The 20,421-nt window shown below is 39.9% G+C and overlaps 1 protein-coding gene across 1 annotated transcript in view; it reads right to left on the bottom strand.

Moving 5' to 3' along the window:
* Window positions 1–20,421, bottom strand: part of CPNE8 (copine 8) — a 335,485-nt gene that overhangs the window by 91,232 nt on the left and 223,832 nt on the right. The window contains exons 9-10 of the mRNA XM_040343623.1: window positions 17,036–17,140; window positions 7,268–7,309 (exon numbers count right to left, since the gene is read on the bottom strand). Coding sequence (XP_040199557.1) covers window positions 7,268–7,309; window positions 17,036–17,140 — 147 coding nt within the window. The remainder of the gene's footprint in view (window positions 1–7,267; window positions 7,310–17,035; window positions 17,141–20,421) is intronic.

The raw sequence follows: 20,421 nt of genomic DNA, 5'->3' as shown, positions 1-20,421 counted from the left end.
CGGTATAGCTCTTTGTGAATACACCCTGCCCTTATAGTGGGTGGCATTTCCACTTTGCTTATCATTGATTAGGTTCCCAGTACCACAGGGTCCATTTTGTATGAATATTTATCAGATTCACTCTATTCTGTATGAATGAATAACATTGTTTTATAAATGCAGATGTTTAAAAAAAAGAGCTGTCACTTTTGAGTTATTAGTATATTTATCAAGCTGATTATTTTATATTTGTGATCACAGGACTGATTACCTAAAAAAGATCACTAAAAAAACATGTGTATGCCTTCTGATCTACCTTTACCTACTAGTGGGTGTAAACTGTTCAATATACTCTATACTCAAAGTACTCTAGTCTTCATACGAAGTAGTGCAATTTTAAAAAGTGCCTTAACCAAATTAAAGGAGTCCAGAATGTTTATGGTCTAGCTATACTGGAAATTATTAAACTGGAATTATAATCCAATACTAGCTTAAACCCTCATTAGGGTACATAAAGTTGACTACCATGCTGATCTTCTGGATGTAAATTGTCTGGTTGGTCCAATGGTTTTATTGATTTCACTTACAAATCAAGTATGCAGATAAAAAGCTTTTATTTCACTTGTTCTCGCTTTTACAATTGCTAGGAACAGTCAGGCAACTAAAATCTTCAGAAGGTGGTCAGCAATGGCAGTCTATTTTTTTCAGTGGAGGTATACAAACTGCACTGAGATTAATATGCATATGTTGCCATTGCTGACCTCAATATGAAAATGATTGTAGTTTTTTTTTTTCTTCAAGTCCAAACACCAAGAACATGCATGAACCAAGTGAAGCGAGTCCAAACTCAAGCTCTGAATACCTTTTTTAGTAAAAGTACTGGAAGTCTGTAGATAATCATGGATGCTAGGCAACTAATAATTCAGAAGAGGTCTGCAAATGCAGCCTACTAATATGTTTATACAAGTTTCCTCCAAAGCTTTGTTGTTGGTATGGCTAGAAGAGTTGAAATTCTAAACTTTCATGCTGAAAACCGTAAGGCCTCGTACACACGACCGAGAATCTTGTCAGGAAAAACTCGTCGTTTTCCCCGACGAGATTCTTGGCAAGAAACTCTTGCCGCCCGAGTGTACAGACTTTCGTTTCAAAAGAACCGCGGTTCTCTTGAAAGAAAAGAACGCGGTGATGTCATTGTGTATGACGAGCATGCGCTCGTCACATTCGATGCCGTCGCCGCGATCTTGCTTCACCGTACCTATGCTGTGGAAGCTACCGCGCATGCGTCAAAGTCATTTCGAGCATGCGTGGGTTTCCACGGCGACAGGTAAGTATACACACTCTCGGGTTTCTCGTCGGGAAACAGGCTGACAAGAATCTCAACGAGAAAAGAGAGCAGGTTCTCTTTTTCTCGTCGAGATTCTGCCCAGATTTCCTGACGAGAAACCTGAAAGCCTCGTACACACGAATGGGAATCTTGGCAAGAAGCAGTTTTCTTGCTGGTTTCTGCCGAGAAAACCGGTCACGTGTATGAGGCTTCACTCTAAACTTTCATCAGAGCTGGTACACTGATCAAACGTCTAGGTAGGCAACCTCGGCACTCCAGCTGTGGTGAAACTACACATCCCATCATGTCTAGGAGTCATGAATGTGATTGTCAGGGACATGCAATGTATCATGGGACTTTTTTTCTTAGTTTAAAAAAAGCTGGATGGCCAAGGTTGCCTTACCCCTGGTTTAGGTCTTTAGTCATATGATCTTTGCTAAACAGAAGAATCAGCCAATCTGCAATGATTTTTGCCTTCATCAGTGATCAAGTTGCCAAATGCCCAAGTATAAGCAGCACTAGAGGGAGCATGAAGTAGTATATTGTCAAGGAATATATTTTAGCCCTTCTAAACATAAGATTAACATAATGCAAGTTTGTGTTGAAGTACAAACGCCTATTAATCTCAACTGTGGTTTTAATTCCTTAAAGGGGAGCTTCAGTTCCCTTGACCATGGCTCTGCCCTTCTCTGGCAGTGCCAAACTTGATTGTCTAGCATGCGTGCAGATTTGCTGAAGGGCTCTGTCTGGCCTTCGGGACCTGGCGGAGACCTGTGCCTCATCTGTGCATGAACCAAGTTATGCCCATGCAAGCACAGGAAAAGAGACTGTGCCATGCCTTGTGTGCATGCACAGATGTGCTGAAAGTCTCTGCCGGGTCCTAAAGCCTGAAAGAGCCTTTCAGCACATCTGTGCATACATGCACAACGTTGTTATCACCTAGACTGCACAAAAACAAAACAAAACCTGAAAGTGGTAGAAGGAGGGGAATTGAGCCAGGTCCTGCACACAGACTTTTGGGGTGAAGGTCTGCTTTAATTAACAGAAGTTATATAATGTGCACTGTAATGCTCATCTTTAATTTAAAATAACTCACAGTAGATTATTTTATTATATTAATAACTCATTAATATATTCACACTATTATGTTATATTCTATTTGATCAAGTAATGCAAATGTACCAAGCTAGAAAGGTCAGCAGAGAGGTGTCAGCAATAAGTTTTTTGCTTAATAAATGTTTTTTTGGAATAAGCCAAGCATAGGTTGCACATCTTTGTACCCCTTGCAATGAAAATGTTTATTTTATACTTTCATTCACACTATTAAAAAGAAAACTATAACAAGACAATTATGGAGTCTGCCATTGCTAGTTTCTTGGCTGTCATGCTGATACTCTGGCTTCAATCTTTTCAGTCACTATACAAGGATATGTGTTCAGGGTCAGTCAGTAGTGTATTTAGGTTTTGTGCTGCCCTAGGCCTGACTAAACTCGTGCACCCCCTAATTTAAATATGACCACACCCCGTTCTGTTTAAGATCTGCTCTGATATTTTCAAGTGGGGACACTAGTTCTGAGGGCCTGGGGGGGCAATGGATTCCCTTAATTTGCATACATTTCCTCTCACTTCCTGTTTGGCTATGGGCCAGGAAGTGAAATCTCTGCAATGGGACAGGGATGGAGAAAATAAACTGACAGGGGCTATAACCTTTCCTTACTCTATCCAAAATGAAAAAAAAGTGTTGCCTATAGTTCTACTTTAAGCACAAATTTCGGATAATTTTATGGAGAGGAATAAGAAGATATAACCATGCCAATGGTGCAGCAGTTTAGCACAAGCCAGCAGGGACTCTTTCTGTGCTGCCCGCCTGCAAAGTGCTGCGCTAGGCCTGGGCCTTGTTTGCCTAGGCCAGGATATAGCGTGATTGAAAAGGATCTTTGACGTTTCCACACCTTTCCTGTTTTTTTTTCTGAACAGCGCATGGACTGCTGAAGCATTTGTATTTTTATATCCTGATCTGCACATGAAGTTAGTGGGTTAACGTACTAGCATTTTCAGGAGGTCAACAACTACAGCCACCACATTTCTTTTTTGTCAGATGTACTTTACAGAGACACTGCCTCCAAAACTAATATTTGATTTAGATATTACACAGGACCTAGCTGACTGCACATTGCCTTGTCTTTTTATTAGAAATGTTGCTAAAAGAAGCAACAGTTAAGATGACATATCCACTCATCAGCTGTCAGTAAATATATCAGCACGTATGCATAGTAACATAAGAACACATGCTGCTGTAGTCTAAAGCTGGCCACATGCAGGGGTGTTTTACGATTCATCTAAAAATTATGAGGCCTTTTAAACACCCCTTTTACTGAGAACAATCATTTTCTGCTTTGTGGATTTCATAAAACAGCTCTAGAACATATATCCACAGATTTATGGAAAGACCTAGCTGGCATGATGCAAAAGTGGCAAAATTGTAGAAGGGCACTGCCCTCCCAATTGATGTGTTGTTTTTTTCCCCTGCAAAATATGTAAAACAAAATTGTTTAAAGGGTAAACCCACCCAAAGCTAATATGTCAGCTTTTTATGGGAGTTGGAGAGTTGAAGCAAGCCCAAAGTACCCCTAAACTTGACCTTTTTTAAAAAACTGCCTAACCTTTAACTGGCGTTTTAAGTTTGCATATACTTGCCTACTACTGCTCTAGGCTTGACCGGGCTGAGATTAATATTAGAACAGAACCACTGCTGAAGAGTGCCATGGTGATGTCAATAAGTATAAAGAGTGCTCAGGTAGAGTCAATGTTTGTTTCACAGTCACCACCTGATCGCCACTATCTGTGTGTGTTCTGCAACCTAAAGATAACATGCACCTTTAGTGCTGGTAGATGAATATATAAAAACCTAACAACCTGAGGTTAGAGAAGCATAGGTGTATATAATGGTGATGTGCAGTGATTTCCCAGCAGGAAAACTGCCAATCAGAGCTTTTGGCCGGGAATCCCGGCCATGTGTATGCTCTTTCTTTTTTCCCGCCGGGATTCCCGGCAGCCTTTTTCCCATCGGGAAAACCAGTCGTGTGTATGCTTTTCCGATTGTTCTGGTAAAACTAGCATTCGTAATGGAGATAGCACATTCGTCACGCTGTAACGGACTGAAAAGCACGAAGACTGAAAAGTGTGAATCGTCTCTCACCAAACTTTTACTAACATGAGGATCAGCAAAAGCAGCCCAAAGGGTGGCGCTGTTTGAATGGAACTTCCCCTTTATAGTCCCGTCGTACGTGGTGTACTGCGCTTTGGACGGGCGGTATTTGGCCTGAACGTGTGTATGCAAGGCAGGCTTGAGAGGAATCCCGTCGGGAAAAACTTTTTTTTTTCCCTGCCGAGAAAAACATTTGTGTGTACAGGGCATCACTGTTGTTTCTCTTGGGGTATTTTTTACTATCTTAGTGTTATTTCTCCCGAGGATTCCAATGAAAAGGGCTCTTGAGCTGCACTTAAGTTGGCAAGAACAGATACCTCCTGCAGCAATTAGGAGGGGTCCTTCTACACACTATTTTTTTTAAATTTGAAAAATTTAACAAAAGGATTGGAATCCTCCAGTGGTGGCTGGAAATACTCCAGAAGTAAAGGTGCGTGTGAATATAGAGCCAGCAATCATAGCAGGAAGATCTTGTTACTCGAGTTCTCAAAAGATTTTGGAGGCCAACTATATAAGAACATTTTACTTCACTTGTAACTGAGATATACATTTTGAGTGGACTGGTCCTTTAAATTGTGTGTATACAATTATGTAGGGATTCTGGAACAATGATGCATGCCAGTTGCAAGTGACAGAGACTGGGAAATCTTCTTCCAAGTCGAAACTAGTAAACTAAGCTAACAATACATAATGATAAGTTTTATACAATTTTGTATTTGCCAAAACACTAAAATAATCCCTGCTGGGTACATTTACAGCTAGTTGAGATCCAGTGGGTTACATGAGATCAAATGTGGCTACCAAAAACATAATGCATGCTTTAGGACATCAGACACAAAATGGACTTTAATCTGGTAGATTTGTAGCGGAATAGGAGAATCTGGAAGGCAGAAAGCTGTGTAGCAGGCAGTACATGTAAATGGTAATACACATTTAACCTGATTTAATAAAAATGTGCATTTCTGCCAATCAGCGTTAACAATAACCGATACATTTTGTCACAGCAGAACATGACTTCAGTAATTCCATTTAGTGGATTTTGGATATTTGCAAGGTTCTGTAGAGAAGCAATCTCTAAACCTTTGTGTAATTTGTATTCATTCCACCAATCCAAAAGACTAATGCCAATGCCTTGCTTAGCACTTTCAGATACTTGATAATGTATACAAGGTACTGCAGGAGAAAGCATTTTTGTTTCACAGGTACTGCCTTCTGATCAGCAATTTACCCAAATATGCAAACGCTGCAGAGCCAACAGCTGTTCATTTTTTCTGTGCATATTCTTTTATGTTTCCGACCTAGATTGATAGGTTTCACTAAGATAATTCTGCAATCTATAAAAAAATGCTGATGCAAACTTGTAAACAAATGTTTAACTGTGTTTTTTTTTATATATAAATTTAAGTTCCTGCTGATAGGTTGATACTTTTCAGCACAGAAAGGATGCTGAAAAATGCAGAATTTTTAATAAAGAAAATTACTACGTGATTAAAACATAGCTAAAACTGTTGTAAAGTAATGACTGGGCGGTAGTTTAAAATCAAATATTTAACTAAAACTGCATATTTGTCAATATTTCAAAATAATAAATGTTCGCCCTACCCAATATTGTCTATTGAGACAAAGGATCCCATTAAATGCTTCTATGAACAAATAAACTGACGTGGCTATTAAAACACTACATTTGAACTTAAAATATTTAGCTTCAATTTACATGTTCTGAAATAGACTAACATGTAGCCCACACACAATCATTTTAAATTACGTTTTTGAAAAACAACGTTTTTTTCATGCCGAAAAATGATCGTGTGTACGCGGCATGAGTGCTGCTCAGTCAATCTCAATTTTGTTCTGGGAGTTGGAAGGTAAGTTCCCATTTCACTGCTAGAACACAGCCCTGTATACTGCATGTAGATGAGGCTACATACAGTTCATATAGTGCACACAGTAAAAAAAATGGTTTGTTTTGACCATCTTGGTGCAAATTTATTATTTTAACTTTACTAAAAGTTGTAGATTAGCTTTAAACATTTTATCTGAAAGCATATTATACAAATTAGTGCAAATGTTAACTTAATGTGGTTGTAAACCCACTTTTGTCATTTACACCTACAGGTAAGCCTACATTAAGGCTTACCTGTAGGTGTTAGCAATATCTCCTAAACCGGCGCGGTTTAGGATATATTCGCCAATGACAGACACTGCTGTCTACGGCGCATGCGCCGTAGACAACGGTGTGTGGGCGCACCAACAATAGCCGCCCTAAACACTGCAATGCCGTGTTTGACAGCTCCCAACGCGCATGCGTGGGAATGACGTCATGGCCGTTCCAGCCAATCACAGCGCCGTAGCGGCAATTACAGGAAGAAGATCACCAGAGACATGGCGGCGGAGGGCACGGAGGAGAACTTCGGGGGCTTCGTTCTCAGGTAAGTCGATCATAATGAGCTAGTGTGCTGTGCATACTAGCTCATTATGACTTTATCTTGCAGGGTTTTAAAAAAAAACAACAACATGGGTTTACTTCCTTTTTAAAGATATGTCAACAGTTCTTTTGTTATGAAGTAAAGATGGAAATTGATGAAGTTCAGATTTGGTGATCACCTCTTCAACATAGATCGCATTACTAAATTTCCAGGTTTTCAGTTACAGGACTTGCACAGAAGGAAGTCAAATACTTATTACATCATGAAATAGCTTTAATTAAGCATTTGAATATATCTCTGGTATTGAAAAACAGTCATCTGCTACTATACCTTCCATCTCTATCCCAGTCATAGACTTCTATTTTAATTGTTCTGTCAACAAAAATAAATGAAAATGCATTATGAAACGTGAAATGAATACAGTATTTAGACAATGATGATGAGTGTTATGATCACAATGTGATCTTAAGAAGAGATAGCGAACATACAAGCAATTTATAGTATGAATTTACTAATACAAATATATTTTATACTACAGCCAAGACAATAAATCATTCAGAATAAAGCTAATTTACAAGGATGGTTTTCTAGTTCTAGTGTCTTGTTTTACCAAAACACAGCTACTATAAAAAAAAAACAAAAAAAAACAACTGCAATGGATGTAACCAAACAAGCTACCATTTAAACACATACCCACATGGACTGCCTCCTACATTTAATTTAATCATTAATGTCTAGATAGAAACAAATTAAGCAAAAAGGGAATTCTAATTCACCATAAATTCCTTATATTGGAGTACAGTACAGGGCACAGGGCTTATAGTCCTAGAACATGGGTCATAAGCCTGCTAACTATAGGTGATTGGACACTGGCAAGAACTTTGCATGGGATGTCTCTAGAGCATGCTTTTACAACCCCACCCCCTCTAGGAGACTCAAGTTTCATTGATAGTTCCCTAGGGGATGGACCTCTTCTCTTCAGAATATTTTTTTTATTTTCATTAGTTTATTTTTTTTCAGACATTTCTATCAAGTTCTGACTGCTTATCGCCTTAGGCTATCTAGCAGTGTCCAGATTGGTAACTCTCACTTTTCACCTTAGGGGTCTGTACCCAGACTCTACTGTGTGGGGGCAGCCTGTAATGTTTGCTTTGGGCACTGGATCCTGCTTTAGGCTCTTACCTTGGCAAGTTGTTGCATGCATTACGTGCAGACTACCTTCGGCTGATTGATTTTTGGCAAAAAAAATTGCTAGGGTTGCTCCTAGTGCATGGTCATACTGTATAACCTCGCCCATTCTGTGAAACTTCCGTTTTTTAGCAAGCAATACAATGTGACCACAGGAAACATGGAAGACGGTCCTTTGTCCTGTCCTCCGAGATAAGGAATTTACAGGCAAGTCAAAATCCCCATAATCCTAATTGTACTGTGTAAGACATATAGCTTGTAGTCATAGACCATGGGACACAAATAGATCTGCCAACAGCCCCACAAACAAAGGGTAAAAACTCAAATAACACTCAGATGACACCTTGGGACCGAAGCTCGTCTGCACTGAGGCCAGCACAACACCTGTAAAACGTGGATGACACAGGAACAGAGGACTAGGTAAAAGCCCTGGAAATCTGAGATACAAATGCCTGATGCTGAAAAACCCAAGACACACCAACAGGGGTGTTATCCTCTCTTGGATATATTGGTTGTCACATGGGATCAACTTTGAAGCAGAAGGAAAATCTATGACTTATGAACTTATGCACCAAAGTAATATGGGAATGTATAGAACTCAGTGTGTGAAAGATTTTGACACAATTGCACGGCAGGTGTTATTTCATCCTGTGTTTTTCTGTAATTTTTATTTGAAAGAATTTTGTATTTGCACTAACACTGGGAGCACATTTTTTAACTATATATATATATATATATATATATATATATATATATATATATATATATATATATATATATATATATATATATATATATATATGAATTGATGACACTATTGTTTTGATGTTACTTGGAAAAGTTATGCACGAGAGTTCTTGCACACATAGAAATAATTACGCACCACTGGACACCAGTTATGAATTTAAATTAATTTATTAATTTTCGTTTAATTCAAATACACAGAACCACAAAAGCAAAGCGCCACATTTCTATACACTTTCTTATATTTATATGTAGGGAAATATTTTCAGATGTGAGCAGCTTGTTCGATAAAGGGGCTTTCCTGACAGCCCTAAAAACATGTAGCAACACCCCCTCTACTTCCTGTCACCATCACCCAGCTGAGAGAGGTGCAGTTTGGAGACGCAGCCATCTTGCCATTTCTGGAAGCTGCAGATGCTTATGTTCCAGCCTGAAGGCCGACAGCTATACTTCCATCAAGAACTCTGCGTCAACTAGCCACAAGCCTGCAGAGCTCTGCAGCCTCACGGTGATTCCGTGAAGGTTTATATGGGTTTATGACAAGCCTTGATCCACTTTTATCTAGTCAGTGCATTTTTATTGTCTTTTATACTTTTTTAATAAGACGCTACACCTAGATAGAGCAGCCCTCTTGTGTTTGTTTTATATATGTGCATCAGGATCCCAAGACTTAATCTGAGAGGAGCTGCGTCCACTTCACCTGGAGTCCCCTACCACCCTCCTGGCCCTCTTATGTGCCTTGTTAAATGACGGTTGGGTTCCAGTCAGCACAATAGCTTATCCTTTTATAATGGAAGAAATATGTGCTTTTGTTAGATAGGCTACTCTATGTGCACCTGAGAGTAAGCTAGTGTCAGAGGAGGGGAGTGGTGGTATAATAATACAATGTTCTGGGACAAGGGAACCAGTATCACCCTGAGGGGCATTTTGAGTTTCCCGAAAGAAAAAACAAAAAGTGTCCCATATGATAACTAGATAAAGTAATGTAGTAACGGCACCGAGGAGACACTCCCCCAGTGGTGGGGTTGTTTACCGTAACCAAAACCAACTGAGCAAATATACAAGAACCTGGGAGGGGACCCTTGAGAAGAAAGGTCGCCCCCAGAAAGAGGCTACTACTGGTAAATCAAGGTCTATACTCAAGGGTGCGAATAATCTCTATAATTTATTAAATATAAGGTACTACAAAACAAGATAAAAAATGTCAATATATATAGTGACGTAAAAAACGTGGCAGAGCTGATAAGTGAAAAGGTATGCTATCGCCTAGGCAATATAGTTATGTCAGACTGACAAACAAAAAACATATAACAAACATATAACAATAAAACTCAGACAGTCCGGACACATTGGTGTCATTTCTGTGATGGTTCACCAGGGAAAAACCCCATTAATTATAACAATTATGCTATGTAAATAAGCCTAATGAATTGGTGAACAAATCACAGAAGTGACACTGCGGGGAGGGGGAACAGGCTGAAAGGGAAATGCCCTGGATAGATCTGGAATAAAGATGCTATGTGGACAGCTGTTAGTTGGAGCAAGGGGGCAAAAATGGGGCCCACTATCTGGCAAGATGTGCCTACATGCAATAAAATATCCTGAGTATTCAATATAAGAATCCGGGGCTTTAAACGGGACTTGGGGGACTGCAGTTCTATTGATGGTAACCGAATCCAACTGGTTATATGTATGAACAGTCCCACTCCTATGTCATGGACTCAAAGAGATCGAGGCAGTTCCCAGTGTAGCATACAGTTCCTGTGAAGGGAGTTCAGTGACGAATGATACTTGCTTGTCAAACTTAATACAGTTGAAATTGTGATTGGAAAGATCTTACCAGCAATGTGAACTGCAATATAGGGAATGGCAGATACTCTTCCAATTACTTGCAAAGATTGCGTTCAAACGTATGACCTTCCTGGTAGGTGGACGGACACGTCACTGTAAGATGAAATCATCAGAAGTGCAGATGATTCGCTTTGCTATATTATGGGTAATTGCCTGTGGCGGTGTACATTGAGCCAGCAAAGATCGGGGAGAGTCCTTCAGCCGAAGCTACGCAAGTCATCTGCGAAACGCGTTGACGTCATCACGCTCAGACGCTAGACACATCCACACACTCCCCCTCCCAGCTGGGGGCGGGTGACGGAGGAAACCTCCACGGCTGAAGGACTCTCCCCGATCTTTGCTGGCTCAATGTACACCGCCACAGGCAATTACCCATAATATAGCAAAGCGAATCATCTGCACTTCCGATGATTTCATCTTACAGTGACGTGTCCGTCCACCTACCAGGAAGGTCATACGTTTGAACGCAATCTTTGCAAGTAATTGGAAGAGTATCTGCCATTCCCTATATTGCAGTTCACATTGCTGGTAAGATCTTTCCAATCACAATTTCAACTGTATTAAGTTTGACAAGCAAGTATCATTCGTCACTGAACTCCCTTCACAGGAACTGTATGCTACACTGGGAACTGCCTCGATCTCTTTGAGTCCATGACATAGGAGTGGGACTGTTCATACATATAACCAGTTGGATTCGGTTACCATCAATAGAACTGCAGTCCCCCAAGTCCCGTTTAAAGCCCCGGATTCTTATATTGAATACTCAGGATATTTTATTGCATGTAGGCACATCTTGCCAGATAGTGGGCCCCATTTTTGCCCCCTTGCTCCAACTAACAGCTGTCCACATAGCATCTTTATTCCAGATCTATCCAGGGCATTTCCCTTTCAGCCTGTTCCCCCTCCCCGCAGTGTCACTTCTGTGATTTGTTCACCAATTCATTAGGCTTATTTACATAGCATAATTGTTATAATTAATGGGGTTTTTCCCTGGTGAACCATCACAGAAATGACACCAATGTGTCCGGACTGTCTGAGTTTTATTGTTATATGTTTGTTATATGTTTTTTGTTTGTCAGTCTGACATAACTATATTGCCTAGGCGATAGCATACCTTTTCACTTATCAGCTCTGCCACGTTTTTTACGTCACTATATATATTGACATTTTTTATCTTGTTTTGTAGTACCTTATATTTAATAAATTATAGAGATTATTCGCACCCTTGAGTATAGACCTTGATTTACCAGTAGTAGCCTCTTTCTGGGGGCGACCTTTCTTCTCAAGGGTCCCCTCCCAGGTTCTTGTATATTTGCGCATTTTGAGTTTCCTGTGGGTCATTGGCAGAGCATGTGTTAGTCAACCTTTTTGTACCAGCTACCTTACATCTGTCATCCACCATTGCAACAGTGAGGGGATGCCCACTTGTGTACTCACAGAATGGATGCAGAAGGAAAGGAGTTGTTTGTGTCTGGAATGCAGAAGCCAATATAATCCAGGGGTTGACAGCATTTCTTGAGTGTGTCTTTGTATCAGAAGGCTGCAGCAAGTGCAGTAAATGTGGTGTGCATGTTTTACCAACCAACTTCACATTAAATGAAAAACTAATAGCTGAAGGCATTAGAGAAAAGGGTAATAAAGGAGTAGCACAATAAAGTGAATGACTTTCCACTTACGTGCCAATGCATGGGCTTAATACTAAGCGCTGCAGTTTGTGAATATCCAAGAATGATCCAAGTTACAGGGAAACCCTGTCTTACCTTGTCCTGGCTACTCCAATAAGGCTCCAGGCTTTGCCCATTAGGGTGAACATACCCCTAGAGGGGTCTACAGAGTCTAGAAACCATAGGAATGGACCACAGCCCTGAACCTTTATAGCACCCAGCGAAAAACCACACTTATTACAACAACATGCCACGGTGATCACCTAATGTAAGATCCAGGCTATTACAGGCCACCTCTACACAGTGGAGTGTACAGACACAAAGGTGAACACCAAGGGTAACATATCCAGTAACTACTTGATAGCCCAGTGTAATGAGCAGTCAAATCTTGATAGAAATGTCTAAAGAAAAAATAAATGGTTTAAAACAAAAAAGCTTCTCCAAAACTAAAAAAAAACTAAAAAAAAAATCGAGTCTCGTGGAGTAAAGGAGGTTATGTAACCATACACTAGGGAGGGCCCATACACTAGGGAGGGCCCTAGCAAAAATGTTGTCAGCGTTCAACCACCTGAAGGTAGCCTGCATATAACCCATGGTCTATGGCTACAAGCCATGTTCTGCACTGTACAATTAATATATGTTATTTAGGTCTGTAAAAAAAAATACATACAAACACTACACATCGCTTTACATGAACCTGTGCCAACTTCATGCATCTAGCAATATGCAGGAAAATAAAAGTGTATAAGCTACTGCACATAAAGAGATGTATGAACAACACAGGTTCACTTCATTATTCAAATATATATATATATATATATATATATATATATATATATATATATATATATATATATATATATATATATATATATATATATATACATATATATATATATAATTAATCCCATAATTAACTACTTTTAAAGCAAACCATGCCAGCCCTCTCGCTAGACAATCTAACATTAATTGCATAAAGGCCACTGTAAGCCTTTTATTTTTCCCCTCTCATGTCACAGCTCTGTAGTAACCCCTAGATATCAGCTGTGAAAACTCTGTAAAAATCTACTTTACCTTCAAAAGTCCAATATGCATTTTTTACCTGATGTCAACCATAAAAAATAAATAAAAAATCAATAATTTGAAATAAATTTGAAAAAGAGGGATGAAGGAAGGTAAAGTGAAAGGAGGTAAAGTCACTGAATTCTCACAGCTGCTACCTAGAAATTGATAGAGAGCTATAATGTAATGAGAAAGGGAACAATAAAAAGCTTATAAAATAAACAGGGCCATTTTTTAAATCCTGAAAACCCTTTATTAACTTTAAAGCCAGACAAACAAAACAAGCGCTTATGGACTTTAACATATACAGCCTAGTACCTTTGGGAATTGTCAAATCGACAAAGATATTGTACATGTCATCACCTACTAATTTAGAATTATTGAATGGGTGCTGTTGCTTAGTTGTGTCTGACTTAGTACTTTTGAGTTACGCTGGCCATACACTATTACATTTTTTCCTTCAGCCAATGGGCTAAAAGAAAAACATCTGACAGATTCCCCCACCCACCTTTAACAGGGTGAATGGATGGATCTCCCACTACAACTATTGACCTCAAAACAGCTGCTGTACTTCACTGGATGCAGCCACTGTTAACTTGGTTCCTTTGATTTTTTAATTGAAGAATTTTGGACAGAAGAGGGTTAACATGGCCACCCACTAAGAAAATTTTCCGCTTTAAATGAGTGTCAGTAAATAGTCAGAATTTCTTATTTGTGTACTTGTTCTGGTTCAATGACTCAGACTGCATCAGCATGACCACCTGGAAACTAGCATTCTCAAAAAGGAAGTATAGCAGAATGCATAGCCAGCCTTAAGATGTCAGCAGTAATGATGAGCTTGGGTGTTTTCAAACTAGCAGCCAGACCCATATGTGCAAGCCTGCCAGGAAGCGCTCATCTGTACAAGTTGAATTTGTATGCAAGTTGGAACAGGTAAATTTTTGTGTAGCTCCAGCCAAAAAAAAAATGTTTTTTCCATTTTAGATAGCAAAGAAAAGGGTTAACACCACTGTAATGTTTGTTTTGCTCTCTGTGTCCTTGTTCAGAAGATTCAACCTCATTTTCTGTCCCTGTGACAATTGGATTTTGAAAATTTTAGGTTGTCCTGAATTGGTAATAAAGCTCCAGTGGAGACACATTTTTCCTGCGATATCTCTTACAGGAGTGAATTTTTCATCCTAAAAGGTAGATTTCCTCTCACTTCCTGTTGTCTCCCTCTGTTTGCAAGTATGACTGGTATGTAAGTCGGATGTTTGTACCTCAGGGGACTGCCTGTACAAGAGACATGTATATGTGCCTAGGCGAGGTGGAGCATTCCCCGGCCACATATAATTTGCCCATACCAGTCACAACTTCCTGGTGGGCTCGCATATGTAGTTTTACATCCTGGTCTGTACACGCCTGAGCTCATCATTGATCAGCATTGTTTTTAATGAGTTAGGCAAATCAGACTTGCATTATAGAAAAAATCAGCAAAGCCCGATCTTTACGAAACACGGCAGAGCCTATAAATATAATGTGCAAACATGGATGCCATATGTACTCATACAGAGGCAAGGTGTTTTTAAAACAAGTTTTAAATTTAAAAAGTTTATTAAAATTATAAAAACATTATCACATTAGACTTGGATTATTTCTTGACTTCATTTACCTTCATGTTTATCTTAAAAATGTTAAGACTACATATTTTGTTTGATATATGTCCATTGCAAAAAACAATGCTATGTAAAGAGAATATGTGAACATCAAAACACGGCATATAGCAGTTTACTAATTAGATAAGCAACACATTCAGAGTACTGTTATTTTAAATGACTTAATTCACTGTGGCCTATTTTAAAAATTACCAAAAATGTTCATAGTAGGTCACAAGGCCACTGACTACTTGACAGCAGGAGCATAAATCATAGCTGTAAAAGTGATAGCTCTAAAGCTATTTAAAAGCTAGAAGCACTTTGTAGTACTTCTAGAGTTTTTTTCTTTTTTTGGTGGCTACTGACTTGTTGGTATCTGTAAAGGTGTATGTACACTCCCAATTGTCACAAGACAGACCAGGTGCAGCACTGTGTCGCTTGCGGGAAGGAGAGGGGGTATAATGTACCTGCTCTTTCTAAACTCCATAAGTCAGCAAATTTTGGGTATTGCAACCATCTTTTTTTCTTTACAAAGCAGGTAAGATTAGACACCCTGTAGTCAGGGCCGGATTCCAGACAAGGCCAACAAGGCCAGGCCTCGGGGCGGCAGTGGGTGCAGGGGCGGCACTGTGGCTGAGAGGAGAGGACACTTTTACTTTAATATCGGGAGTTCCCCCCTGTCATGCGGATGGTGAGAGGAGGAAAAACAGAGGAAAGAGGAGGTGAGATAGTTATTGGCAGCAGCAACCCCCCTCCCGGTTCTCAATGTAATTTTGTCATTTTTGGCAGCAGCACCCCCCAATGCTCAATATCATTTTTGGCAGCAACACCCCCCGCTTCTCAGTGTCCTGCCGAAAAAGGCATTGAAGAACCTGGCCTTGGGGCGGCAAAGGGAGTAAATCCGAGCCTGCCTGTAGTGCCCGGTATTCAGTACTTACCTCACTTTAGTATTAAATTCAGGAACAGGTTTAACTTTAAAGGGAAAATGTGATGGTTTTCCATGTATTTTTTATGTATTATGTTTTTTAATTCATATTTACCAGGCATACTAGTTTCAGAAAGCTGACTTACTACAATGTTTTGACTAGAACAACAGTCTATCAGATTAAAGCGGAGTTCCACCCAAAAGTGGAACTTCTGCTTATCTGCTTCCTCCCCCCACCTCCAGCGCCACATTTCGCACCTTTCAGAAGGGAGGGGAGAGAGGGAACGGGTACCTGTTTTTGACAGGTATCCTTCCCCACTTCCGGGAGACTGCACCATGGCATTGTTCCTCGGAAGTTCGCCCCCCCCCCTCCTCCTTCCTTTGCCGCTGGTCCAGTTGGAAAGCACAGCACGCTTCACGGATACACAGTAGGGAGCCGACTGTCAAGCCTACAGGCTTCACTGCTTGTGTCCCCTATGATGAATGGCGACGGCAGCACCCAACAGCCAATCCGAAAATTGGCTGGGGTGCCGACATCACGGTCTCCCTGGACGGGTAAGTGTCCATATATTAAAAGTTAGCAGCTACAGTATTTGTAGCTGCTGACATTTCTTTTTTTTTCCCTGGTGGAACTCCTCTTTAAACACATAGTTTAGAGGAGGAGAAAACCTGTCAATCCCAGTTAGCGCTGGGCTTTTGTCTAAAAAGAACTGCAAGCTCTACAAACATAAAGACATAAAATCACATTTTATTAAATATTTATTTGTGAAATGAAGATTGTAAACTGCTATTTTATATCCAAAATAGAAATAAAAAACCCTTTAAAAAAAGTAAGAGTCCAATTTTAATAAGAAAAGTCTCATAAAGTATAAACATGCATTCAGAACCTTTTGCCCTTTGCTTATATTTATTAAATGATCTGACACTGGTCTTAATTGAATGCCCTTCACAATAATAAAACTAAAAATATCACAATACAGTCTAAGGCTGTTACAAATTGGTGAAAGATCAGAATGTGTCACCGTCTTACCTGTCAAAATCCCCATTGCACAAAGCTCTGACTGGAATTTTAAAAGCCTGCCAGACTGGGTTTAATGTGTTCTTCACTACCTCTGTCTTGTGGCAAATTGTAAAGCTGAAAAACATAATCATTGGAATTAAACGTCAAGTGTCAACTGTTAACAATAGCCCTCTAAGGATTAAAAATGTGTCTAGTTAAAACCATTCAATTTGTATATATGGCAGTATACCTTGAAAATACATGAAATGATTGATATGTTGTCTTTACAGTTATCTAAAATACCGTACAAGTTCCATAGGATCTGGGGGAGTTTATTTTAGGTAATTTTCAAGATATGTTTTATATGAGAATTTATGGGTAGAACCAGTCCCTATATCAACCTGGGACCCAAACAAACAACTAAAAATAATAATTATAAATAATAGCTGCATGTAATGGATGTTGCTTTTTAAATGCCCACAGGTATGTATATAGTACACACCAATTTTTGTCCATTTATATGGTATCAGGGATGATCTGATAACACATCTGCTGGTCTGGTTTGCATCTGTCAAACTTGTGCCATTCAAAATGTTTGAGTAGCATTTCACCTGCTAGACCCAGTGCAGCTACAAGCACAGAGGTTGCATTTGATCTTCCATTGCCTGCAGCTGAGGAATATTTAAAGAAATAGGAATGGATCTTCAGACTGATAGTGTTTCAAAGAAATGCAAAACAGGTCAAATGCTGCCTCTGAACGGTCACTCACACTATATAATTAAATGAAAATCTGCAGACTTTTTATTTTTTTTATCAAAGCAAGCTTCAAACACAAGTTAAATACAGAACAACAAAGCTCATCTATACGAGCCTTAAGTCCATTCAATGGGAACTGGAGCGGTGGAATCTCTAAGAATCCTTTTATTTACTATAACTATCCTCAAGGACAGGCATCATTAAATGGAGGATCAATGTCACATCCAGACCACAGTAGTCCTGCCATTTTAGAGCCATTCTGCTAGCAACCATCCCTGCCACTGCTGTATTCTCACAGAGGCGACAGTGAGAGGCAGGACAGCTCTGGAAAGAGGGTGGGGGGCCACCAGAGTTAACAAGCAGGTGATTTGTTGCTAGGATGCAGGGCAGTCCTAGCAACTAATCACCAGCATGCAGCTCCCGTCCCCCTCTGTCCTGACCAGCTGTGCCTCTTAGTCTCCACCCTGTCAGTGTTAGGACAATAATTGGGGGGGGGGGTGGAGACAGTAACGGGGAGAAATGAGGACAGTAATGAGGGGGCTGAGAACAGCAAGACTCCTTTCACACTGAGGGCGTATTGCAGGCGCTATAGCGTTAAAAATAGTGCCTGCAATCCGCTCTCAAACAGCTTCTCTATTGTCTCCAGTGTGAAAGCCAGGGAGCTTTCACACTGGAGCGTTGCGCTAGCAGGACAGTAACAAAAAGTCCTGTTAGCCACATCTTTGGAGCGGTGCGTTTACCGCTCCTCCACTGCTGCTGCGCATTGAAATCAATGGGACAGCACAGCTATACCGCCCGCAATGCGCTGCTTCAGCAGCGCATTGCGGGCAGTTTCAACCCTTTCTCGACCGCTAGCGGGGGTAAAACTGCCCCACTAGCGACTGAAATCTGTCCATAGCATCGGCAGTAAAAATAATGGAGTTGTATTGCCGACACTATGGGCGGCTCAGTGTGAAAGGGGTCTAAAAGTGGGTCTGAGGACTGAGGACAATAATGGGGGGCAAAGCACAGTAATGGGTGGGAAAGAGGACAGTAATGAAAATGAGGGAATTCTGATGTGAAGGGAGGTACTGTGATGTGAAGTTGGGACTGAGGATGCTGATCTAAGAATGGAATTGTGATATGAGGCATGGTTCAAATCTGTAAATCCACATTTGAACACACTTGTCTTGGGTAGGGCAGCCCATTTGTATTAATGGACTGCCGTACCTGCAAGAAAAACAAGGATAGAAGTCCCAACCTTTTTAAAAAAAATTGCACTGCAGCACCATGTGGTTTGGCATGCATAAAAATGTGCCATACGTGCCTATGTGAGAAGGGGATGAGCATACTTAAAAAAGAGTGGTCTGATTGGATATGGTAAATAGGAGGGCAAGTCATAGTAAGAATAAAAAAAATGGCATTTGTTAAACAATTTCACCCTTTTTCGGAAAACGTATATTCTACCATCTATTATATCTAATTGGATATGGTGAATGGGGGGGGGGGGGGCATCATAGTAAAAATAAAATACATGTAAAGGCATTTGTTACCCAATTGTATCCTTTTTCTGAAAAAATCTATTCTATCATTAAAAAACATTGGACAATATTGAAAAAATAATCATCCAGGAGTTATAGGAGCATAATTTACACATCCTCCATTTACATCTTACAGGAGAGGCAAGATCTGATTTTACACCAATTGTAAGGTCTGTGGATACATTCTTGGGACCTTGCAATACTGGCTCCTGTCCATGCCTTAATTGCATCCAGTGTAATCATATGATCAAGGGGACATTTTTACTCATCCACATTTGGGATTCAGTGTTAAAATGAAAGGATATTATACAGGTTAGACAAGTTTTGCTGTGAACATATTAAAGTACCTGTGTGGGTATTACTATGCAGGAGAGATGACCCACAATTAAAAAAATATATTTGCGAGGCATACATATTAAATTAGAGATAAACTGTTACAGTTGGACGGCATTTTGAGAAGTGTTCTCATTCAGTTTCAAAGAAAAAAATTATGATAATTGGCCACATTTCAATAAATAGATGAGAGGGTGATAGTGAACTATTACTGAACAAGAGGGAAGTATATTGGATTAAACAGTTAGATACTGTGCAACCTCGAGGGCTTAATTCAGATTTTGATTTGCATTTCTTTTTATTTTCATTTTAGGTTTCTTTATGGTCATTTATGATTAGTAGGTGTTAATGTGTTTGTTTATCACTGTTTTTTGTAAAAGCTAGATATTTATGGTTTTGGATAAGAATCTATATGCGAGTATATACGTTGTTTGTGTTTCAGAAGATCAACAGACCTCTTTCTTTGGGGGTAGGAACTCAACCATGCAGGGAGTTCTATCTATACACGTGTGTTCAATGTGTGGCGAATAATGACCAAATGCTGAGTATCTGATTCTCTTTTATTCATATGTAGCGCTACCCCAGAAGGAGCCGCTGATTTGTTGTTGGGATCGGCGTATTAAGTTACCTTAGTGACTGAGCGAATGTCCAGACAGTGAATAAAGGTTTTCCAATGCTTTATTTCCAGGCCAACACGGCCAACATCAACATCAAATAGGAAGAAAAGGTTGATGAAGAAAGAGGGAGAACTTTGTGGTATCAGGCCTGGATAAGAACCGAGCAATCCTGCTCTCAGTAGCACCAAAT

Source organism: Rana temporaria, chromosome 3 (assembly GCF_905171775.1).
Source record: "Rana temporaria chromosome 3, aRanTem1.1, whole genome shotgun sequence".
NCBI classification, from domain to species: Eukaryota; Metazoa; Chordata; class Amphibia; order Anura; family Ranidae; genus Rana; species Rana temporaria.
This window is presented reverse-complemented; position numbering and strand designations above follow the sequence as displayed.